The 25418-nt window shown below is 41.3% G+C and overlaps 1 protein-coding gene across 2 annotated transcripts in view; it reads right to left on the bottom strand.

The window, feature by feature from the left end:
* The window catches only part of LOC133879364 (protein GLUTELIN PRECURSOR ACCUMULATION 3), a 38539-nt gene that overhangs the window by 1886 nt on the left and 11235 nt on the right, over positions 1–25418 (bottom strand). For both annotated transcript variants that reach the window (XM_062317906.1, XM_062317905.1), the window contains exons 3-14: positions 10506–10644; positions 10377–10405; positions 10144–10240; positions 9950–10005; positions 9723–9830; positions 9172–9228; positions 5210–5301; positions 5000–5084; positions 3932–4084; positions 2788–2888; positions 2061–2225; positions 1868–1980 (exon numbers count right to left, since the gene is read on the bottom strand). In XM_062317906.1, the coding sequence (XP_062173890.1) occupies positions 1868–1980; positions 2061–2225; positions 2788–2888; positions 3932–4084; positions 5000–5084; positions 5210–5301; positions 9172–9228; positions 9723–9830; positions 9950–10005; positions 10144–10240; positions 10377–10405; positions 10506–10644 (1195 nt within the window). The remainder of the gene's footprint in view (positions 1–1867; positions 1981–2060; positions 2226–2787; positions 2889–3931; positions 4085–4999; positions 5085–5209; positions 5302–9171; positions 9229–9722; positions 9831–9949; positions 10006–10143; positions 10241–10376; positions 10406–10505; positions 10645–25418) is intronic.

Below are 25418 nucleotides of genomic sequence, written 5' to 3' on the forward strand. Positions count from 1 at the left end.
ACCATAATAAGAAACTTAAAAACAACTAATTGATCAACTTTGGAAGTAGAAAGATCAAACTAAATAAAGGTATGACGCACTCAAATTACAATTGAAAACTACAAGCATACATATCAAAAGATCGTACAACAGTCAAGAGAAGAGTATTTCTAATGCATCTCAATTATAAAGTCCAACTGATATGGCCAAGCGAAATATAGTAGCTGAGAATAGCAAATTTTTCAAGTTCTCAATATAAGGTATTTTATGTCAGTGCCTCTAATGTTATAATGTTTTAGGCCTCGTTTGGTACGCGGAATGGATATTCTATTAGGAAAATAAATGGTTATTACTGAGAATGCAGGAGGATGGAATGAAATACTTATTACCATTCCTTAGTTTGGTGACAAAAGATATGCCCTTATTGGAATTGAATTAAAATTACTAAAAAAACCACATGATTTCTTATTTTTCTAAAACTCAAATAAAAAAAAGGCAAGAAAAAATAAAGAAGAGAACGTTGAATTGTTGTGGGTGGCTGGCCAACCAACCACAGAACCTGGGGGTGGTGGCCGCACCACCCTCGGTGCCATCGGGGTGGGCCTTGGTCACCCCCGAGATGCTCGTGACCACCCCCAAATTCACCGGGGGTGGTCACACCAACCTAGAAGCACCTCGGGGGTCCACCATAAGGGTACTCTGGGGGTGGTACGGCCACCCCCTGATTCTTCAACCACCCCGAAGCACCTTGAGGGTCCACCACAAGGTACTCGGAGGTGGTGCAGCCACCGCTGGATTCTACTGTGGTTGGCCGGCCACCTACAACAATTCAACGTTTTCATCTTGTTCTTTCCTTTTTTTTGAAGTGCTGAAGGGTTGAAATAATTTTTTTTTTTTTTTTAAAATGGTTTTCTTTGTCTATTCCTTAAGAAATAGCTATTCCTCTACGTAAGGGAATAGTTATTCCTAGTAATAGATCCCTACCAAAAAAAAGAATGATCATTCCATTTCAAAGGTCTATTCTGCGAACCAACAGGACCTTATGGTAAGTGGAAGTAGAACAAAATAGAAACTAAATCAATCCATCTCTTTGAATGTACAAGCTGTTCCCGCCTACCAAAAAAGAAAGAAAAGGGGCATTGACTTGAAATCCATAAAGTCACTTGAGTTTCAAATCTTTGTCCAAACACAATGGCGTATATGGGTCTACAAGAATGCTCTCATGTCTATATTCCTCAAGCTTTAGAGGACCTTAAGGATAACCAGAAGGTGACTTGATGATATGATGTTAGGAGTTATGAAATGGTCTCGTCATCCTGAGAAAAACATGCAAAGACGATGAGATGCTACCTTGTTAGCTTAAATGAACGACCCAATCAGAACGGTTTAAGTTTCAAAATAGTTTTTTAAATGATATGATAGATTGCCCACCTAGACACTTAACTAGTTTCAATGGATTAATCAATTTGGAGCATTCCAAGAATCCTTTATAAAGTCCAGTTTCACCTAGTAACTAAGCAATATGAGACTTAGCACGCATGAGTGTCTTTATAAACCACCCAGTCTATGTGAGCTACTCATCTCTTCCCAATATGAGACCGGTGAGTTTACGAGTATAACTTCAAATGCTAGTAGTGCTACCAAACATTAACATACAGCATAAAAAATAAAAATAAATAAATAAATAAAAAAGACACAACACAGACACTGTTTCAAAAATATAACTTTCCGCAAGCATAGCTACAAGATAATCTAGGACTGTGAGGTAAAAACCAGAAGTTAAGCTGGGTCCACTTTTAGGAATAACTACAGTTATTTGGAATAACTGCAGCAACTGCCATGATTTTAATGAACATAAACAAGTGATGGTGCAAAACTTCATTCTTACAATTGATTATGGGCAACCAAACGTTGGTAGTCGCGAAGCAAGGGCCCTAGCTCCTTAAGTGGTATAGAACTTGGTATAGCCTTTCTCCAGTGATCACGAAGTGCCTCAATTGCCTTTTTTCCACAGAAAAGCCATTTAAAAAACCTAAGAGATGAGTTATAAAGTAAACCAAATTCGCCTCAATGTGTTAAACCTGTAAATTACTGGAAACTCTTTGTCCAGCCAAACTTGATGCGAGTTCAAGGAATTCGTTGTCTTCCAACTCATCTAGAATTGGAAGCCCAGAACTAGAGAGGGAAACTGAAATTTCCAATCTTCTCTGTAATTCGGAGACGGCAGATTGTACCCTTTGGCTTCCCTGTCCAAGACATGGAGGGTCAATCAGATGATTGTCTGAAAGTTAATTAGGTAGACTATAAAAATGATCATAACATAATTAATTAGGTAGACTATAAAAATGGTCATAACAGAAGGGGATTTAACGATACAAAAGCTTAAAATCGTGAATGTACTATGATTTAAACTTCAACTACCAGTTGGACTTTGGTTGATCCCAGGAGTTCCATATATTCATAAACTTTATGGATGTCGCAAACCATGCAACCAGTGTGTAATAATCACATAAAATGCACCCTACCATGGGTTCTTGAAAAAAATACATTTATCAAAAGGTTGTGACAGTCATATGTAACCCATTTCCTAAAGTGAGCTCTCATCTGCCTAACATAGGAAACAGGTCAATCACGGACATTGGCATCTGATGCATGCCTCTCTTTTCTGGAAATTCATAGTTTAAATGTACGATATGATCTTGGCAAAAAGATTGAAACAAATACAAGGTAAGGAGAAGGCTTTAAGCTCCCTGGTCAACAAGCTCAATAGAACAAGCTACCTGTCCTTAAAACCAGTAGCAGTTATACCTGGAGAGCAGATTGGACGTTATTATTTGCTATTGCAGCATCCTTATTTTCAGGATGATCATTTGGTGGAGATACAGTGAACCGCTTTGCAATAGGATCCTCTACAAAGCAAGAGAGTTGGCAACAGTTTAGGACATGTTCAAACTTATGTCTCAGTTCTGTCTCCACAGAATCTGCAGAAGTAGAAGTTGATATATTGTGCTTGGATATAAATCATAAAAGTCAGGTTGAATTATCTTTCACCATACAGAAATCAATGTACTTTCAAAACCTGCTTCTTTCACTATTTACATGTTGCTAACACTTTTCTCTTCATTCAATAAATTAGCTTATAAAGTTTGCTTCTTTTAGATATCCAGCAACAAGATGGAGATGAATTGTGGCCTGATCATCATTAATAGACAACTAACTCCCCCCTAACAATGTTATATAAGAACATAAATCTGGACAACAATCAACATGCATAAAAAACCACACAATTAAACAACATCTTCCACAGCTAGTTCATCGACATCCCTTCTTTTTCCTTTTTCTTGGATTATTAAGTTATAAGCATCTGGTGGCTCTCAAAAACCCACTAATTCACCCTTCCGTCGTTTTTATAGAGGGATTGGGTACCATTTGAGAAAGAGATCATTCGCCAAAATCCCCTCTAGTTAAGTTTGACCATGGAAATATGCACCTAACCACATCATAAAGCTTGATCTATTAACGAAACAGGGAAAATGACAAATGCATGCAACAATCATGTAGTAGTTTACAGAAAGAGCAGAAGATTATAGTGACTGCCCATCATTACTGAAAACCCTAACTTCTATTATATAATATTAAAGAAAAACAAAAAGTTAGAAATAAGATTCAAAAAAACCCTTAAAAATAAATCATGATTCATAAAAATCCAACACATCATTAAGTTTGATCTATAGAGGAAATGATATTGCATGCAACATTCTGTAAACGCTCCAAAGAAAAAGTATGTTGGAGACAAACTGATGCATAATCGAGAAGATCTTGTCAATAAAGGTCATATAAGAATCAAATTAAGGGTTCAGAATTTATCCCAGTGAAACTCTGAAAAGCAAAGGGGTTACCAAACAATAACAAAAAGACTGAATAATAAACTACTTCAAAGCAAAATCAGTACCTTCTGGAACCAACCACCATAAATCACCAAAGGTCGATTTGCCATCAAAACCACCAAATAACAGATAACGTGAACCAATACTTGTCATAGAGTGGTATGCCCGTGCAGGAGGAGGCTCATTGCCAGTAGGTAACCGCTTCCACTGTGCAGACACTAATTGCCAAAAAGAAGATATAAATTCTAAGAGATCAACCATATATAAAAGCAGCAGTTTCTATTGCATGGGTCAGCCACTGCTATCCATATTACACTGATGGAATGCTGAAACTGGGCTCCACAGATGTTCTTTCTATTATTTCTTTAAGAAAAACAAAAGCAAAAATCATTATATGAAAATCACAAGCATAAGATGGATCTGATACTATTCTTAACATATCCAACTTTTGAGTTCCGATGCTAACAAGAACACTGTAAAAAAATCGTTCCTCAAAGAAAGCATGCATTATTTGGGTTCACGAAAGAGCCCCTATGTTGCAGTATGGATATCCCATACCATATTCTAGAAATAAGCCCTGGTACCTGTGACTTGCATAGCTAGAGACTCCAACCAGACAAAAGAGATGTTATATTTGATGCCCTTAATGAGACCTCTTGCAACACCCACCATTAATTTAAGGGAAAAATAAAAATTCAGTTTATGTTGTTTTACTGAGTTGCAAATAGGTCTCTAGGGTTTAAAATGTGACTAAAAACTCCCTGGGGTAAACAAAAAATACAAATAAGTCCCTGGACGCGCATTCCGTTAGCAAATTGGACGGAATCCATGTCAGCGCCAATAATATTGTGACACGTGTCCTTTAGAATAAAAATATATAAAAATAATATTGCAAACCATCATTTAACTCTTGCAAATGTTTTTTGTGTTTTCGTGTCAAGGCAATAGAGACAAATATGATCTAAGCCCCTATGTGAAGTTGTTTCACACGTACACATTATTATATTTTGAAGTAAACATCAACAAATGATTATCAATTAAGTGAGTGTATGTAGCATAAACAATATCGATGGTTCAACATCATAATGACCCATCTGCTACAAATCCAACAAGCAGAGTTAAAAAGCACTCACCCCTATCTAAAACAACGCAGTCAGTGTAATAAATGTCATAACGACTCAACCAACCACCAGTTCCATGCCCTCCAAACAACAACAACTGCAAAGACAAAGAGCTTTAGCAGTTTGTTTCAGCATTGACATAATAATAATAAGACTGACAATAGTAATAACCAAAACACATTAAGAGAAATCAACAAGGAGAATAGAGGAAGATGGCATTACATAGTGTCCGCTAGAGGTAACAGTATGACCACAGCGGGGAGAAGGAGCTTGACCTGGAAGCTTCAATTGGGTCCATCCAGGTGTTTCATTCTCTTCCTTCCACAAGAAAGACAACACAAATTCAACTTAGTCAACCAAAGAACTTCTAATACAACTGTAGAGAGGTGCAATGATATTTTCCTTTGTTTTCTGGATGTGAAAGACAACCAACACTCTTGAGCTGATTGAGAAATAAAAAAATAAAAAAATAAAAAAAATAATAGTAACAAGAAAAAAGGTCAAGCAAAAGAGAATTGCCCCAAAAATGCACATGCGCACTTCAAACAAATCAAATGCAGGCAAGGGTTTCTTTTATGTATTTCAGACTGCAAAAAAGAAAGATACTGAGAAAAACCAGGAGAGATACACACATCTCAAACATGGACTTCTAAACAAAGTAAATTCAGAGAACAGTTTCCTGGAACTACTTATTAGGAGACACAAACAAGTCTAAACAATGCATCCATTCATCTAAAGGGGAGAATTATTAAGTTTATGCATCTTTGGCAGTTGTTTTTGCACTGAAGATTGCAAGCACTGCCTTTTACATGATTTCTTCCAAATTAATGCTGCATTTGGATATCTCTTGCAAGTGCTATTGCATCCTACATGGCATTCGAAGGCACAAATCCATCATGTAGATTCGGATCTACATCTACCATATAAATGGACGTCTAAGAACAGAGACCTGTGTTTTTGGTAAACAGTCGCCCAGGCCTGGTCACTATGACCTCCTTTGTGAGGAGGCACCCTTTCTCCCAAAATTACGGGACTATTTTGCCGAATTCCTTAGAGAGAGTTGTCTCGCGCCCCTAGGTATTCTCTACCTACTTACCACTGTCGGTTTCGGGTACAAGTACCCTTTTGTTGAAGGTCGTTCGAGCTTTTCTTGGGAGTATGGCATGGGTTACTTCAGCACCGTAGCGCCTAGTACTCGAACATTGGCTCGAGGTATTTTCTCTACCCCCTTCTTACCCTGAAAAAGTAGGCACCTTGCGTCCTTGAACAGATAACTATCTTTTGGCTAACCTAGCCTCCTCCGTCCCTCGGGACCAACAAGGGGCAATACAAGAATATTTACCTGTTGTCCACCAACTACGCCTTTCGGCCTGATCTTAGGCTCTAGCTCACCCTCCATGGACGAACCTTGCAGAGGAACCCTTAGGTTTTTGAGGCATTGGATTCTCACCAATGTTTGCGTTACTCAAGCCGACATTCTCGCTTCCTCTTCGTCTACCACTGCTCGCGCAGGTGCTTCCCCCTAAGGCAAAACGCTCCCCTACTGATGCCTTTTTACATCCCACAGCTTCGGCAGATCGCTTAACCCCATTCATCTTCGGCGCAAGAGCACTCGATCAGTGAGCAATTACGCACTCTTTCAAGGGTGGCTTCTTCTAGGCAAACCTCTTGGCTGTCTCTGCACTCCTATCTCCTTTATCACTAAGCAGTCATTTAGGGCCTCAGCTGGTGATTCGGGCTATTTCCCTCTCGACGATGAAGCTTGTCCCCCATCATCTCACTGGAAGACCTTGACCCCTGTTATTTTGAGGTCATATCTAGTATTCAGAGTTTGTCTCGATTTGGTACTGCTCTCGCGGCCCGCACCAAAACAGTGCTTTACCCTTAGATGTCCAGTCAACTACTACGCCTCAACGCATTACGGGGAGAACCAACTAGCTCTGGGTTCGAGTGGCATTTCACCCCTAACCACAACTCATCCGCTGATTCTTCAACATTAGTCGGTTCGGACCTCCACTTTGTTTCACCCAAGCTTCATCCTGGTCATGGATAGATCACCCAGGTTCGGGTCTATAAGCAGTGACAATTGCCCTATGAAGACTCGCTTTCGCTACGGCTTTGGTGGGTTCCCTTAACCAAGCCACTTCCTATGAGTCGCCGAATCATTCTTCAACAGGCATTCGGTCAGAGCCCAGGGCTCCTCCCACTGTTTGGGAGCTTACGGTTTCATGTTCTATTTCACTCCCTGGTGAGTGTTCTTTTCACCATTCCCTCACGGTACTACTTCACTATCGGTCACCCAGGAGTATTTAGCCTTGCAAGGTGGTCCTTGCTAATTCACATGGAATTCCACGTGCCCCATGCTACTCGAGTCAGAGCATAAGCTAGTGATGCTTTCGGCTACTGGACTCTAGCCATCTAGGGTTCGGCACTTCACCGCTTCGCCTAGCAGCACGATGCTTGTATTGCTCTCCCACAACCCCATTTTCACGGTTTAGGCTGCTCCCATTTCGCTCGCCACTATTAAGGGAATCACTTTTGCTTTCTTTTCCTCTAGGTACTAAGATGTTTCAGTTCGCCAGGTTGTCTCTTGCCTACCCATGGATTCAACAAAAGTTTGAGAGGTTGACCTATTCGAGAATCTCCAGATCTACGCTTATTTTCAACTCCCCGCAGCATTTCGTCGCTTACTACGCCCTTCCTCGTCTCTGGGTGCCTAGGTATCCACCGTAAGCCTTTCCTTGTTTGAACCTCGCCCTTAACTTTAAGGCTATGCCATCCTAAGGTGCTGCTAAATGGAAGCATCTTATCAATGTCCATGAATGATAAATCATAGATCAAGCTCTATATGACATTGCTTTGAGGAACTCATGATACCATATCATTATGTCATGATAGCTGCAATCCTTGGTGATCATTGCATTCAAAATAATGGATTTGTACCTTAGTTGCAGCACTTTTCATGATAGGTCATCCTCCCACTCCGGAAGTGAATTTACATGGAAGCTTCTAAGACTAAGAATTTCCTTTTAACAAAATTCCTGAGTTACTACTCATGATAGATCTTAAATCAACTTGAGACAAATTCAAGTAACCAAAAAAAAAAAATTATCTTTGATGGAAAATAAGCAATAAGAATCAAATTAAAAATAGGATAAACAATTCCTGGTATATCAAACACTAACTCCTCCACTGCTAAACATTTCATTATTAGGAATAGATATATCATCTAAATGAAGAAGTTACTTCCTCCTATTACATATATATTTCTAACAGGACTTATATTGAGAGTTCATTCACCATAGATCCTGATTTTGTAGAACCTTCTCAGGGCAAGCCATTCAATTTAAGTTCAAACTTCAAAGGGACATCTAAACACAACCAGATTGTTTTGAGATTCTCTATACTGCTTCAATTATAAATGAGTAGCAAGAGATTCTGGAAATTAGAACAACACAAACTTTTAGCATGTGTCTGCACAAGCAATGAAAATGTCTACATGTTTTTTAAAAGAAAAACTATATGATATTATACACTTGAACCTGGAACTTGCAGAATAATTTATTAAGAACAATGACATATACAACCATAGTGAAACAATTAATCTGCAGAAAAAAGATATTTGCCAAGTACAATGCAAACCAGAGCTATATGACACATTGATGCAATGGAGAGCACAATAAGATAAGGATATACTTGGATTTCCCATCAAAGTCTAAGTTCCTTGGAGGGAAACAAAGAAAATACCTCTTTAGGGTGCTTATAAGCAAAGCCCTAGAGTTCTTGAATCAGCTAGAAAAGCCAAAGGCAATATTATTGATCATAAAAGTCAAGCTATCACAATAATTTCGTAACCTTCTATTTAAATGAAGACAAAACCTAGGATCAACTAATTATGACCGTTGATTTAGACTAATTCTAATCGTCAATAATAAAACTGAACAAAAAGATATTCAGATACCCCTAAATAAACCTAAAATAAACTAGGCTGATACACTGCTGCGTGAGGAGCACCACTACAGTACCACATGAACAGTTTTTTCCTCAGATCTTGTCCTGCATCACACATGCCACAACACCACTAGAATCCATTTACTTGATGAAACGTTTCGAATGAATTACTAAAGATGAAAACAACAGAAGGGAAGGAAAAGGAAAAGAGAAAATGGGAAGGAACTATCAACCTTCTTCAATAAGACCCTTCAAGGCCCAAAAATCACCCATAATCGGCCCACCACCTCCTATTGAAGTCAAGAAAAAGCAATCGCGTCAGCAAAAACCATCTTAAATGAACACAAGTAAATAAATTACTTTTTTTTGTTGGGATAAGCAAGCAAGCAAGTAAATAAATTACAATTATCAGCTATGCGAATATAGAGCTGACAGTACTCATCAAAGAGAGAGAGAGAGAGAGAGAGAGAGAGAGAGAGAGAGATTACAGCACCCAAAATCAAAATTTAACTAATTTGACCATTCTTTACTATATTCATGATTCACCATATAGACACCCTTAATAACACATTTGTGAAAAGTATCCGGCATGGAAAAGTTGATAAACAGAACTGCTTAGAAATAAAATATGGTAACTTTTGAACACAAATTTTACACAATATTAAAAAAAAAAAAAAAAAAAAAAAAGAACTAATTCATTTTAGTTTTATCATAGATTTAACTTTTCATAACGATGCAGTTATAAAACCTAATCCATTTGTGATGGGACAGTATGGTATGTCACCTCTGCCACCATAGACAAGCAATCTTTTCTCCACCATAGCAGCTGTATGGCCACATCTAGGTGGCGGCAATGATCCAGACACCGACAGCTCCATCCACTCAAGTGATACTGTTCACAAAGCAAACCACTTTACAATCTAATCTCACACCAATAAAATAAAGCATTTTCTCAGTAACTATAACAGAGTAAAAAAAACAAAAACTGAAAAGCCAGAGTAAAGAAGTTACTTGTGTCCAAGACATACACATCTGACAACCACCTTTTACCATCCCAGCCGCCATACCTGCACTCAATTATATCTTGCTTAATATATGATAGTGGACAAAACACTACATTCGCTTTTTTAATTTTTGATAAGTCAAATCCCTACAACCTATTCTAGCAATTTGATGAAGAATGACACAGAACTTTCGATACTCACATAACAATTTTCTGGTTTCCAATGGCTGAAGCGGCAGCAAAATCCCGTGGGGAAGGTAAGTCACCAAAACTGGTGAGCTCAGACCATTGCCATATATCTGGAACAAACATAAGTTCCATAAAACCCCAACAGGTCAAGAGGGGTCAAACAAGCACTAATCCTACTATATCAACTTTACGGCGCATCCATCATCACTATGGTTACTTGAAGCATTTATATAATAAGATGCTCACCTGTATCTAGGACCCAAAAGTCACCCAACCTGAAAATCCAACATCATCAATAGCATGTCTATGTGATTTTAGAGCTAAAAACACCCAAATTGTGGATAGAAAACACATAAGTATTTCATGTGCACAAACCTTTTGCTACCAGATCGGCCACCAAAGATGAACATGTGACAATCAATTGAAACTGCAACGTGGAATGCCCGTGGGCTGGGACCTACCTGGTCCTCAGACCCACTTCCGGTGCACTCTGGCTGAAACCAAAGTTTGTTTTCTGAATCAATCAAAAACCACTGTTAGAAGAGTTTATTAGGGTTAATATGTTACATGGGTATTTTGGTCTTTGTATTCAATTTTACAATATATGTATATATATATATATGTAGTACGAGGGGAAAGAGGCTACGTGAGAAATAGCCTCCTATTTTGCATGCAAACCTCTTAACATTGTATCAGAGACTAGAGTTTACACATTTTCCTGATATTGTGTTTTTTTTTTTTTTTCATTTTTCCCCTTTTTGTATTTCATTCCCTATTTTTTTTTTTCTTTCATCTTGCTGCTAAGCAAAGGAACTTGCAGTACTGGGCTTAATGCCCGTGGTAGGATGGTAATGGCACTGAGCTCACAGTCATTGTGGTGTGATCTCACCTTCATCACCATGGTTGGCTCCATCAGTGTTGGTAGGTTTGGTGCCGCAAGCGAAGAAGTACTCATGGCTGAGTTTTGAATTGGTTTCATCATCGTTGGTGGTGGAGTGTTGTGGTTGGTCGGTTCTCTCTGTGATGTCTGGTACTGTCTGAGGTGGCCAGAGACGATTGTAGTAGTGTTTGGGTCTATTCACTGCGTGGGTTCCGTTGTTTATCACGTGGGTGTGATCCATGTGGCCTTTTCGTCGTCGTTAGCGTGGTTTCCAGAACAGTCTGGGTGTCTCTGGCTTGGTTTGGTTGTCGTCGGTGACTTTCAGGTGGTTTTTTGGAGAAGATGAAACCCAGTTGGTTTCGGGTTCCTCCTGTAAGCCAACGCACTCCGAGTTCCCGTTTTGGACAAGTCATTCCGGTTCGGTTTATTTCACGACCAGTTCAGTCCCATCAAAGGTTGGTTTTGGTTACTTCTGTTCATTTACAAGCCGGTTCAGTTCATTCCAAGGCCGGTTCAGTCCGATTCTTCATGTTCAGGCTATTTTACAGCCAGTTCAGCAGGTATCTTGATGTAGGACGGAATTTAATAATATTTTCGGTGCAAACGAAAATAGAAGAGTTGCCAAAAATAATATTGAAGCAGAGCCATTTGATTAGAAGTTTACCTGTTTGCAGGCAATGGAAGTACAAAAGGAAAGACTTGATATTCAAACCAAGAGTTTATTTTATTTTATTTCCTTTTTAGAATTAAGACTTTATTTCCTTTACTCATTAGGACTAGATTTGCTTTATGTATTTCTTTTCCTTTTAGAATAAGTTTTACTTTTACTACTAGAATAAGGTTTACTATTGGTATTAGGAAAGGTTTACTTTTACTACTAGGGATAGGTTTACTTTTTCTACAAGTATTTCTCTTTTATAAATAGGCTTGCTTATTATGTAAAAGAATCAATTGAATTGTTATAAAATCAGAGAATTCTCTCTCAAATACTCTGCGGAGTTTTATCTTTCTTTTAGCCTGCGGGCTTGTTTTATCTTTTGGGGTAGAAGACGAAGACGCTTCTCCTTGCAGAATCGAAGACGCTGTTCTTTGATTAATTACCTTAGTCTTCCGCTACGTCATATCTGGTCTCTTTTTGCACTTTGTTGGCTACTTTGCTTTGGTTTGGGGCTGTTTTATGTGAGTTTTTGGCCCATTCCTATGTTGTTGGCAAGCTATTAAAGTTATTTGGCCTTGTTCAGCCCTACCACCATACTATGGCTACTAAATCAGATTTAATCCCTTATGCTTCGCTGGCTACTGCTCCTATGACATCTGTGAAACTCAATGGAAAAAATTATGTTTTATTGGTCGCATTCCATAGAGGTATTTTTGAGGGGGAAAGATCTGCATTCTCATCTGCTATAAGGGAAACCTCATGAGTCTAAAGAGGGTAAGGACTCTAGCTTTGCGAGTCTTTGGGACCAGGAGGACAATCAAATTATCTGTCTTCTGTTGAACAGTATTGGGTCTCACATTGGATCCTGATGTCTCTATCTTCCAACTGCCAAAGATATTTAGGATCATCTTCAACATATGTACTCTGGTACTGGGAATATGACTTGGATGTATGAAGTGTGTAAACAATATTTTGGGCTTGAGCAAGGTGCTCAAACTGTGGATGAATACTATAACCAGGTTGTGACCATCTGTAAGGAAAGGGACATGTATCAGCCACTCTCCACCGACCTGAACAAAATGGAAAAGCAACGTCAAGATGTGGATGTGGTTCAGTTTCTTCTTGGTTTGAAATCCAAGTATGAGTCTGTTCGTGCATAGATTTTGGGTGGTTCTGACCACCCAACGCTTCCTGAGGTTTTTTCTCGGATTCAACATGCTACTCTCTCTGATCATGGCTCTCACTTGAGCTCTTAACGTAACAGTAATCATGCTGCTTTTGTTGCTGCTCGTAGTGGTTCCGGTAGTTTCCGTGGGGGATGTGGTGGTCGCGGTGGTTGCGGTGTTCGTGGTGGTCGTGATTTTCGAGGAGGTGGTCAAACTGGAGGTCATGGGCCTCGCAAATGTACTCATTGTGGTTGTAGTAATCATTTTGTGGATTATTTTTGGGATTTACACAGCACACCATTTGGGTCTACTAATCAGGTTTCTTTTTAAGAGGATTCTCCAGTCCCATCTGGACCACCTGCTAGTTCGGGCTCCATTCTACAGCATGATCTGATCTCCATTCCCAAAGATGAGTATGCTCAGTTCTTATCTCATAAGCGGGCTTCTTCCTCTTTCACTGCTACTCTTGCTTAGTCAGGTACTGCATCTCACTGTCTTTTATCCTCTACTAGAAACCCGTGGATTATTGATTCTGGCGCCAATAAACATATGACAGGTTCGTCTGCTTCCCTTTTCTGATTATCATCCTATTGATACACCTCATAGTGCAACCCTTGCTAATGGTTCCCTCTACCACGTGGTCGGCTTTGGCCATACACATCGGAGTCCTGATATTGAGTTTTTATCTATTCTCCATGTTCCTAGTTTTCCTTTTAATTTGTTATCCATTAGTAAAATTACCAAAGCTCTTAATTGTTCTGTTAATTTTTACCCTTCTTTGTGTATTTTTCAGGATCTCAAGACGCGGAGGATGATTGGTATGGGGCATTAAGTCGGTGGATTATATTGTCTGGATCTCGCACCTACATCTTCCTCTCGTGCTTTGCAGTCCTCCACCTCAGCTCTTAAGTGGCATTGTCGTCTTGGTCATCCTTCTCTCCCTACGTTGAAGCATAAAGTCTCGAGTCTTCATCATGAGTTGTTTGTGTCTTGTGAAGTTTGTCAGCTCAGTAAACATCACCGTGACTCTTTTCTGTCAAGAGTTGTTCGTAGGCTTTTGAGTCCTTTTGAGTTAATTCATTCTAATGTATGGGGTCCTATTAATATGGCGTCCAATAAATTCTTACTATTTTGTTACTTTTGTGCATGATTTCTCTCATATGACATGGTTATTTTTAATGAAAAAACGTTCAGAGCTATTTTTTATTTTCCAAATCTTCTACAACATGATTAAGACTCAATTTACTCAGAAAATTCGTATCTTGTGTTCTGATATGCTAGAGAATATACATCTAATTCTTTTGCCTCTTATTTGTCTGATAAAGGCATTATTCATCAAACCTCCTATGCTCACACTCCACAACAAAGTGGTGTAACTGAACGCAAGAATCGTCAGTTATTGGAAGTTGCCCATTGTCTCTTATTTCATATGCATGTCCCCAAACAATTTTGGAGTGATGCTGTTCTCACTGCTTGTTATCTCATTAATCGAATGCCCTCCTCGGTCTTAGATGGTGCCTCTTCTCATTCTCTATTATAGTCGTCTTCACCCTCATTCTCCTTGCCACTGAAGGTTTTTTGGGTGTGTTTGCTATGTTCATAATCTAGGTCCTGGTTATGATAAGCTAGACCCTCATGCTACTAAATGTGTCTTCCTTGGTTATTCCACAACTCAGAAAGAATATCGTCGTTATAGTCCTCTTCTTCGCCGCTACTTCACTAGCGCCAATGTCACATTTGTTGAGTATGTTCCCTATTTCCCTAATACTACTTTGGGTGACTCTTCTCTTGAGCCTAATGTCGCGTCTATCCACTGCTTGTTTCGTCTGTATCTGAGTCTGCCTCTCCTCCTCCGGTCTTGTTGCCTCCATGCTCGCCTGCTCCACTCCAGGTTTATACACGTCGGCCACGCCCATTAGCTCCTGCACCTCTGCCATCATCGTCCTTGTCTTTGGATCTAGTGTCTCCCCTTGCATCGAACCCCCTACCTATTGCCCTACGGAAAGGTAAATGTTTTTGCACTACTCAGCATCCTGTCAGCCAGTTTGTCTCCACTAGTTCTTTATCTCCTTCACTTTCTTGCTTTATTTCCCATCTATCTTCTGTTTCCATTCCAAAGACAGTGCAGGATGCCTTATTTGACTCTGGTTGGAGGCAAGCTGTTACGGACCTATGTTAGGAGGCCCAAACGAGTGCAGCAACATGATGAAACCCTAGCTATTGCACACTCTAAACCTAATCCAAGTGGCGGCTGATGTATTTTAGGAAAGAAGTAAGGCACAAGTCTGTGCGTGGGGAGCATGACTTGTGGGAGGGAAATTCCTACAAATAAGGAATTATGTATTCCAATAATTAAGGGATTGATAGCAGGATTTTTAGGGAGAGAAATAAGGGAAGGATTCCTAAAAAATAAGGCAATAGCCAAAAACAGTATTGATATTGTATTCTATAAGTAGTGATTCTGAATAAGAAGAATACATGCTGAAATTTATCAAAAAACACAACTCTTGTAGTTGAAATTGGGAGGCAGAGGTACCTCGAATACCTCATTATCCATTCACCATCTTTCACCTTCCACCATAGGGAAACTCAGGAAATCAAATCCTGCAGCTTTACCCATCCACAAACCCATCACACGATCCCAAACCCAGGCCCACATCAACTTGGTATCAGAGCCCGGTTCTGAAGAGATGGAGCAAAGGATTGAGCGAGTGGAGAAGGAGATAGGAGCCATGGACGATCGGATGCAGAAGGAGATGGAGAAGATGCTCGGTACCCAGAAATGTATGGAGGAGATGTTGGGTGCATTGCTCTCCAAAAGTCAGAGTCATCAAGAGGAAGATCAGACCAATGCGGCGAGTTCATCCAGGGGCCGAGCGAGCAAGGATTCCAGTTGGACTGAATCTGGAAGTTCCTTTCCGAAGGTTGCAAAGCTGAATTTTCCCAAATATGACGGCACCGAAGACCCAACCAGTTGGGTGTGTCGCGTAGAGCAGTTTTTTGAATTTCAAAATACTACAGAAGAAGACAGGGTAAGTCTGGCGGCTTACCACCTTGAGGGCGAAGCGCAACTCTGGTACCAGCTCTTCAAGGAAACAGAGGAAGCGGCCTCATGGGAAAATTTGAAGGACGGCTTGCATGTGAGGTATGGACCGACCCAGTTCGAAGATTTCTTTGGGGATCTTACAAAACTACACCAAACCGGGACGGTGCGAGAATACCAAGGGCAGTACGAACGCTTGTTGAGCAGGGCGGGTAGACTTTCGGTCGCACAACAAGTAGGGGGATTTATAAGCAGCCTCAAGGAGAGCATTAGGCCGGAGGTTCAAGCTTCCCGGCCAACCAGCCTTACCGCGGCAGTTGGGCTTGCCAGGCTGTATGAAGGACGGTTGATGTCTCAACGAAGGAGTCCCCAATTCTTCGAACCACGAAGGAGTGCTGGCCAGCCGAGCGTACCACCCTTACCATCAGCCAATCTGATGCGGAACCGGACGCCAGTGATCCAGAAACTGAGCCTAGCAGAATTAAAAGACCGAAGGGAAAGGGGTCTTTGTTTCAATTGCGATGATAAGTTCTCCCCCGGCCATAGATGTAAGAAGCTATTCCTTATTGAAGGTATTTATGAGGGGGAAGCTGAAATTGCAGACTCGACAGAAAACAAGGAAGCAGGGGAGGAGGAGGAATTTGAGATTCCGGAGATTTCCCTTCACGCCATTTCCGGAGTACCCAACCCTCAAACCATGCGTATCTTAGGTACCATCAGGAAGGATAGTTCTCTTAGCAGATACGGGAAGCACGCATAATTTCCTTAACACAAGGTTGGCAGAAAGACTGGGGTTGGTGCCTGACAAACACACGGCTTTTGAAGTAATAGTGGCAAATGGGGAGAGGCTGTTGAGCAAAGGGAAGTGTTCAGCTGTACCAGTTTTCCTAGAAGGTACTTGTTTTATACTGGAGTTTTTTCTCATTGATCTTCAGGGGTATGATTCCGTTCTCGGAGCACAGTGGCTCAAGACATTGGGTCCCATCCTTTGGGATTTTGCCTCCCTGCTCATGAGTTTCACATGGCAAGGAAGAAGGGTAACTCTGACCGGTATTAACGGCCCCAGCAACAGAGTGTTGGACGGGTCAAAAATGCAAAGGGAACTTCGCCGTAGTTCCGAGTTCACTGCAACTACTGGCGGTGGAGTTGGGGGTGGAGCAACACTGTCCGAGCATTAACAACCCGGACCTACTGCAGCTGTTGCAGGAATTCCAGGGGCTCTTTGAGGAACCGCATGGTCTTCCTCCTGCGCGTCCACATGACCACAGAATCCCCCTCATACAGGGTTCTCCTCCTGTCAATGTGCGACCCTATAGGTACCCTCATTACCAAAAGAATGAGATCGAAAGGATTGTGGTGGGATTACTCAATACAGGGGAAATTCGGCCTAGTACCAACCCTTATTCCTCCCCTGTGCTGCTGGTCAAGAAGCACGATGGACGTGGCGACTGTGTAGATTACCGAGCCCTTAACCGAGTTACAATTAAAGACAAGTTCCCCATTCTTGTGGTAGACGAGCTGCTGGATGAGCTACAAGGGGCCAAGTATTTCTCCAAACTTGACCTTCATTCCGGGTATCACCAAATAAGAATGCAGCAGCAAGACATAGAAAAGACGGCTTTTCGCACGCATCATGGACACTTTGAGTTTCTAGTCATGCCATTTGGCCTCACGAATGCCCCTTCAACATTCCAATCATTGATGAACGACATTTTCAGCAGCCTCTTGTGTAAGTTTGTTCTTGTCTTTTTTGAAGACATCCTAATATATAGCAAGAATTGGACAGAACACTTACAACACCTCTCTGCTGTTTTTGGGCTTTTGAGAGCTAACCACTTGTATGTAAGGAAAGAAAAATGCAGTTTTGGGCAGCAGCGGGTGAAGTATTTGGGCCATGTGATTAACAGGGAGGGTGTGGCCGTAGACCCCGATAAAATTCAGACAATGTTGGCGTGGCCAAAAACCCACTCCCTTAAGGCACTTCGATGCTTTCTCGGCCTCACGGGTCACTACCGTAAATTTATCGAACATTATGGCAGCATTGCTCGACCGTTGACGCAGCTCCTCAAAAAGGATGCCTGGGGGTGGAACAAAGAGGCGGAAGACTCCTTCCTTCGGCTCAAGAAGGCCATGACTGAGGCACCGGTGTTAGCTCTACCGGACTTTTCTCAACAATTTGTAATAGAGTGTGATGCATCCGGCCTCGGCATAGGGGCAGTCTTAATGCAATCACACCGGCCCATTGCGTATTTCAGTCAAGCTCTCCATGGTCGTAACCTTGCTCTTTCTACCTACGACAAGGAAATGCTTGCCTTGGTCACAGCTGTCCGTAAGTGGCGTCCATACCTCCTAGGCCACCGATTTGTTGTGCGAACTGACCACCGCAGCCTTAAGTTCTTATGGGACCAAACCATAGCCACGGAGGCACAGTAGAAGTGGCTGCTTAAGCTCATGGGGAACGACTTCAGCATTGAATACAAGAAGGGTTATGAGAACCGTGCAGCAGACGCTCTTTCTCGGCAAATGGAAGGCACTCTTTTGGTTGTATCTGCCCCAATTCCTCACTGGATCATGCCCATTCAGCAGGAACTCCAACAAGATCCTGACCTAATAGCCCTAACAGAGAAGATCAAGCAGGGAAATATCACAGGTCCTTGGAGTTTGCAAGGGGGCCTCATCTATTTCAAAAATCGGATCTACCTCAACTCTGCCTCACCTATCACAGCCACCATCATTGCTGAGTTCCATAACAGCACACACGAGGGGTATCAAAAGGGACTCAAACGTCTCAAGTCAATTTTCTATTGGTCGCAAATGAAGCAGCAACTCCGCAATTTTATTAAAAATTGTGATACTTGCCAACGCCACAAGGTTGACAACACCAAGCCTGCCGGGCTGCTGCAGCCCCTGTCCATTCCAGAGCAAGTTTGGACCGATATATCCATGGATTTCATAGATGGATTGCCCACTTCGTATGGTAGAACTACTATCTTTGTCGTTGTTGATCGCCTCTCCAAATATGGGCATTTTACTCCTCTCAAGCACCCTTACACAGCAGCCCAAGTAGCAAAAACCTTCTTTGAGGTAATTTTCCGCTTACATGGCATTCCCTCTTCAATTGTTTGTGATCGAGACCCAGTATTCACCTGAATTTTTTGGAAGGAACTCTTTCGCCTCCATGGGACCAAATTCAATTTCAGTTCCGCTTATCACTCCCAAACGGATGGTCAAACGGAGGTGGTGAACCGCACCATTGAAATGTACTTACGATGCTTCGCCAGTTCTTCACCTAAACTGTGGGCCAAGTGGCTGCCGTGGGTGCTACAACACCAGCTTCCACTCAGCTACTAAGCGAACACCCTTCGATATCGTTTACAGTCGACCACCGCCATCCTTGCTACCTTATGTTCCGAGAACAACCAAGTCCACCGCTGTTGAGGACACCTTGAAGGCCCGAGATGAAGTTCTTAAGGAGGTACGTCAACACTTGTTTGCAGCCCAGAATCAAATGAAGCAAGTCTATGATAAAGATCATACAGAACGCAGTTTTTCGGAGGGAGAATGGGTTTACTTGAGGCTCCAAGGGTACCGGCAGCATTCTGTACAGAAGAGGCAGCACCAGAAACTAGCTCCTAAGTTCTATGGCCCCTACAGAATCATCAAGAAAATAGGCCCTGTGGCATACCAACTAGCCTTGCCTCCAAAGGCTAAAATTCATAACGTTTTTCATGAATCGGTCCTTAAAAAATGGGTGGGTGTTGGAGTACCAGTTCAGGATGATCTTCCCCTTCTTTCTCAAGATAGCAGGCTGACTCCTCAAGCCATTCTCGATCAACGAGTTCAGCAGGGCAGTACTGAAGTGTTAGTGCATTGGAAGGAGTTATCACCTGCAGATGCCACATGGGAACCTCTCGCGGACTTCCAGCTGCGTTTTCCCACCTTTGCCCTTGAGGACAAGGGCCATACTAAGGGCAGAGGAGTGTTACGGACCTATGTTAGGAGGCCCAAACGAGTGCAGCAACATGATGAAACCCTAGCTGTTGCACACTCTAAACCTAATCCAAGTGGCGGCTGATGTATTTTAGGAAAGAAGTAAGGCACAAGTCTGTGCGTGGGGAGCACGACTTGTGGGAGGGAAATTCCTACAAATAAGGAATTATGTATTCCAATAATTAAGGGATTGATAGCAGGATTTTTAGGGAGAGAAATAAGGGAAGGATTCCTAAAAAATAAGGCAATAGCCAAAAACAGTATTGATATTGTATTCTATAAGTAGTGATTCTGAATAAGAAGAATACATGCTGAAATTTATCAAAAAACACAACTCTTGTAGTTGAAATTGGGAGGCAGAGTTACCTCGAATACCTCATTATCCATTCACCATCTTTCACCTTCCACCATAGGGAAACTCAGGAAATCAAATCCTGCAGCTTTACCCATCCACAAACCCATCACACGATCCCAAACCCAGGCCCACATCACAAGCTATGGAATTGGAAATGAAGGCCTGCATCATAATGGGACGTGGGAGCTTGTTCCCTTACCGCCTACTAAAAAGACGGTTGGTTGCAAATGGGTATACACTGTTCAGTTTAATCTTGATGGTTCAGTTGAACGGTTGAAAGCTTGTTTGGTTGTTTGGTTGCTAAGGGTTATACCCAGACATATGGCATTAATTATGATGAGCCATTTTCTCCAGTTGCCAAAATTTCTTCTGTTTTTATTCTTATTTCTTTGGCTGCTAATCTTGATTGGCCCTTGTTTCAATTGGATATCAAAAATGCATTTTTAGATGAGGACTTACATGAAGAAGTTTATATGGAGCAACCACTTGGGTTTCTTGCTGAGGGGGAGTATCAGGGTCGTGTATGTAAGTTAAGAAAGGCTTTGTATGGGCTAAAGCAATCATTGTGGGCATGGTTTGGAAAATTCTCTGAGGTGGGTTTGGAGTTTGGTCTTCAGCGAGGCCAGACAAATCATTCAGTATTTCACTTACATACTAGTGCAGGTTACATTCTCCTTGTGGTATATGTAGCTGACATTGTAATTACCGATGATGATTCAAGAGGCTTTGCTCGATTGAACTGTTTTTATAACAGAAGTTTCATCCAAAAGATTTGGGAAAACTAAGATATTTTCTGGGGATTGAAGTTGCTAGATCTTGAACAGGTATCAATTTATCTTAGAGAAAATATGTGCTTGATTTGTTAGAAAAGACAGGTCTTCTGGGTGCTTATCCTATTGACAGTCCAGTGGATCCTAATTAGAATTACAAAAGGATGAAGGGGAATTATTTGAAGATCCTGGTAGGTATCGTCGTTTAGTTGAAAAGTTGAAACATCTCTTATGCAGTTGGTGTTGTTAGTCAAATCTTGGAGGCAGCTAGGATTTCACATTGCGAAGCTGTTACTCGTATTATTCGATATTTGAAAGGAGCTCCTGGCCTTGGGATATTGTTTATACCGAATAAACACCTTCAAGTAGAAGGATTTACTGATGCAGATTGGGCAAGTTCTCCCTTAGACGATCTACTACAGGATATTGTACATTCTTAGGCAGTAATCTAGTCACTTGGAAAAGTAAGAAACAACAGTAGTGGCACGATCCAATTCTGAAGCAGAATATAGAGCAATGTCTCAAACTACCAGTTAGTTGACGTGGTTACAACATTTTCTCCAGGAGATTGGATTCTCAAGCTAGGATTATCAGAGCATATATATATATATATATATATGCTTCAACTTGAAGGGGAGTGTTAGAAGAGTTTATTAGGGTTAATAACTAACATGGGTATTTTGGTCTTTGTATTCAATTTTACAATATATATATATATATAGTATGAGGGGAGAGAGGCTATGTGAGAAATAGCCTCCTTCTATTTTCCCTCTATTTTGCATGTGAACCTCTTAACAACCACCAATTGAGAAGCTGGACCAATGTTCAAACCCCCACCCTAGTGCACATTAGGCGGAAAAAAAAAAAAAAAAATTAATAATAATAATTATAATAAGTAATTCAATCTCATTGAAAATGCAAAGTGACACAACCCGAATATATATGAAATATACAAGAGAGACCCCCTAAAAGGAAGAAAAAGAACATAAATCCAAAACTTCAAAAAGACTAGAAAAGTGAGAACTATTGTACACCGCCATCTAAGCATTTAGCCTTGAACATAATGGTCTTTAGATCTACAACCGAAATCTCACAATCTTCAAATCTTACGTTCCACTCTCTCCAAATGCACCACCTTAAACACAATGGTGTCATCCTCCAAGATTCTAAAATGTTACAACTTCCCACCTAACCTGACTTCTCCAACTAGCCAACAACTCTATCGCTCTTCTAGGCATTACCCACTCTACACCAAAAAGACAGAAGATCAAAACCTATAATTCTCTCGCCCCTCCACAATGAAGAAGAAAATGATCTATGGTCTCCCCACTCCTCTTGTACATACATACAACACCAATCCACTACAACAATGTTCCTCTTCCTAAGGTTATCCAAAGTTAAGATCCTCCCTAGTGCCTCCGTCCACACAAAGAACGCTACTCTCGAAGGAGTCTTAACTCTCCACATGCACTTCCAAGGAAATGAGGAGCTAGCAAGACTGGACAGCGCATTATAAAAATATCTTCAGATTTTATCCTCACCGCCTTGTCTTAACCTAATATAGTACAAAAGATCAAAGAATGAAGTGACCAAATTCACCTTCCAATCATGCACTTGTCTAGTAAATGATTTTATCCTTACAACTCTCAATACTAAACAATTCCAAAAAAGTTGCTCTCAAGGGTTCGTCCCCACACCACACATCATGCTAAAACCTGATCTTGGACTCATCTCTCACCTCATATCTAACAAACCTAAAAAAAACGTCTCACCCCTTCCTAATATATTTCTACACATACTCTAAAGGGGCCCACTACCTCCTTGGAACGCCAAAATCCCCTCTCACGCTATCAAATTTAGTTTCCACTACCGATCTCCACAAAGCCTCCCTTTCCATAGGGTAACGCCATAACCATTTCCCCATAACAGTGCAATTAAATTGAATATGATTTTTTACCCCCAAACCACAGGAACACATTGGAGAATAAATCTTTGACCAACTAACTAAATGGAACTTAAACTCGTCACCAACTCCACCCCACAAAACGTCCCTATGAAGTTTCTCAATATGGTTAGCCACGCTTACAGGAATGGGGAATAAGGACAAAAAATAAGTAGGCAAATTGAAAAGAGTGTTTTTAGAAAAATATTTGGGGGCCTGGTTGCGACCCACATCTTTATTCTCGTTCTTTTTTCCGAAAACTTATCAAAAAATAAATAAAGCCTCTTCCAACCAGCCAACCGATGTTCTATTTTTTCAATGATACCATCCCATATAGATTTAGCCTTATAGAAGCTTCCAAAGAAAGACCCAAATACTTCATCAGCAAAGAGGCCACCCTAAGACAATGACGGCGAAGGCTGTTTCTGAACCAGAGGCTGCCAATATAGGGTATGGGCAGAGGTGTTACAATTGTGCAAAAGGAGGCGACATTGGAGAAGACTAGGTTCGAACCAAAGGGCGTCGATAGTGTCTCTAGGGTCACAAGGATGGCCAGCGAAGGGCCTTGACTGTCTGGGTCTCCAGAGACCATTTGCGCAAGGCGTTGTGAAGCGGAAGTAAACAAGGGATCCGTGGCACAGAACGCCGAGGTCCAGTTTTCCGATGGAGCTAAGACTCATATTGATGGTGAGTTTCAGTTGGTTTTTAATTCTTTTGTTCTTGTGGGTGAGGACAGTGTTGAGGGTGCCAGAATGGGTAATGGGGCGGTTCAGGGGTGCAGTGATTAGGAGAGTATTGAGTCCGAGAGATGTAGCTATCGGGATGGGATTGTTTGGCTTGGGAGAGACGAGGTCACCGCATCTGTGTAAGGGTTCAGAAGGGGACAAATATTCTAGGTTTGTATCGAGGTTTGTGGAGATTGAGCAAGATACAGGGGGTTGTGAGGGTTGTGAAGATGGCTTACAGGGTGGGGTTGAGAGTGTTGATTCTCTAGCAGTGGTGACACATACAGACGATGACAATGGGGGGAAGTGAGTTGTTGGATATTCAACCTTTGGCGGTGTTGGGGGAAAAAATAGGGGATAATTCTGTCATGTCGTAGGTCTGTCTTGTGTTGGATATGAAGATAAATTAATAGCTTTGTTCACTGCCATTGAAGCCAATCGTTCTCACAATGGGGTGGGTCATGCCACTGATCTGAGTGCAAAATTTAGGAATCGAGGACAACGTGAAGTGAAGAGGCTGGAATGCTCGTTGAATTATGATATAAAAGGAGGTCAATCGTCGATTGGCTAGAAAGGGAAGAGTTGGTAAATGTTAATTATGAAGCCCAAGATAATTTCTTGGAATGTGCAAGGCATGAATGAGCCTATGAAAAGAATGAAGATTAGGAGGTTGTTGAGAGAGTGGAAGGCCGATATTGTGGGTTGGTAAATGTTAATTATGAAGCCCAAGATAATTTCTTGGAATGTGCGAGGCATGAATGAGCCTAAGAAAAGAATGAAGATTAGGAGGTTGTTGAGAGAGTGGAAGGCCGATATTGTGTGTTTGCAAGAGACTAAAATGGAGGTTATTAGTAGGGAGGTGGTTCGTAGTGTTTGGGGGTGTATTCACGTTGATTGGGTGTATTTGAGTTCAAGAGAGGCTTTAGGAGGTATCTTATTAATGTGGGACAAGAGAGTGGTAAAGAAGGTTGAGGAGTGTGTGGGGAGGTATGTGGTAGCTTGTGCTTTCCGAAGTGTAACGGAGAATTTTGATTGGGCTTTTGCAGGTGTTTATGGGCCTAATAATGATGTGGAAAGAAGAGGTCTTTGGGATGAGCTGGCTGGTTTGATGAATGTATGGGAGTTGCCTTTGTGTATGGGGGGAGGGGGGGATTTTAACGTAGTTCAATCTCCGTGCGAAAGAGAAGGGGAAGCGAGGCAATCACAGGCAATGGTGAATTTTTTTGATTTTATTTTTGAACAGGGAATCATGGATATTCCATTGGTAGGGGGGAGCTCCAGGTCTAATTGCTGTGCTTGGTCCAGAATTGATAGGTTCTTACTTTCTATAGAGTGGGAGGAATATTTTCTAGATGTTTCTCAAAGACACCTTCCTCGGTTGCTTTCGGATCATTTTCCATTGTTATTGGATTGTGGAGTGGGGAGACAGGGTAGGAGGTCGTTTAAATCTGAGAATATGTGGTTGTAAGAGGAGGGTTTTGTGGAGTAGGTTAAGAAGTGGTGGGGCTCTTACATCTATGAAGGTAGGTCAAGTCATGTGTTGGCCCAGAAGTTGAAAGCATTGAAAGTTGACCTGAAAAAATGGAATGAGGAGGTATTTGGGAATGTAGGGACGCAAAAGAAGTAATCGGAGAAGGGTTTTTGTGAGCTGGATATGATTGCAGAGGGGAGACCGTAATCTGAGAATGAATATATTATGAGAAGAGAGTACTCTAGAAGTTTAGAGCGGAGTATCTATCTTGAATAAGTCAGTTGGAGA

The sequence above is a fragment of the Alnus glutinosa genome, chromosome 10, assembly GCF_958979055.1.
Source record: "Alnus glutinosa chromosome 10, dhAlnGlut1.1, whole genome shotgun sequence".
In the NCBI taxonomy this organism is placed as follows: Eukaryota; Viridiplantae; Streptophyta; class Magnoliopsida; order Fagales; family Betulaceae; genus Alnus; species Alnus glutinosa.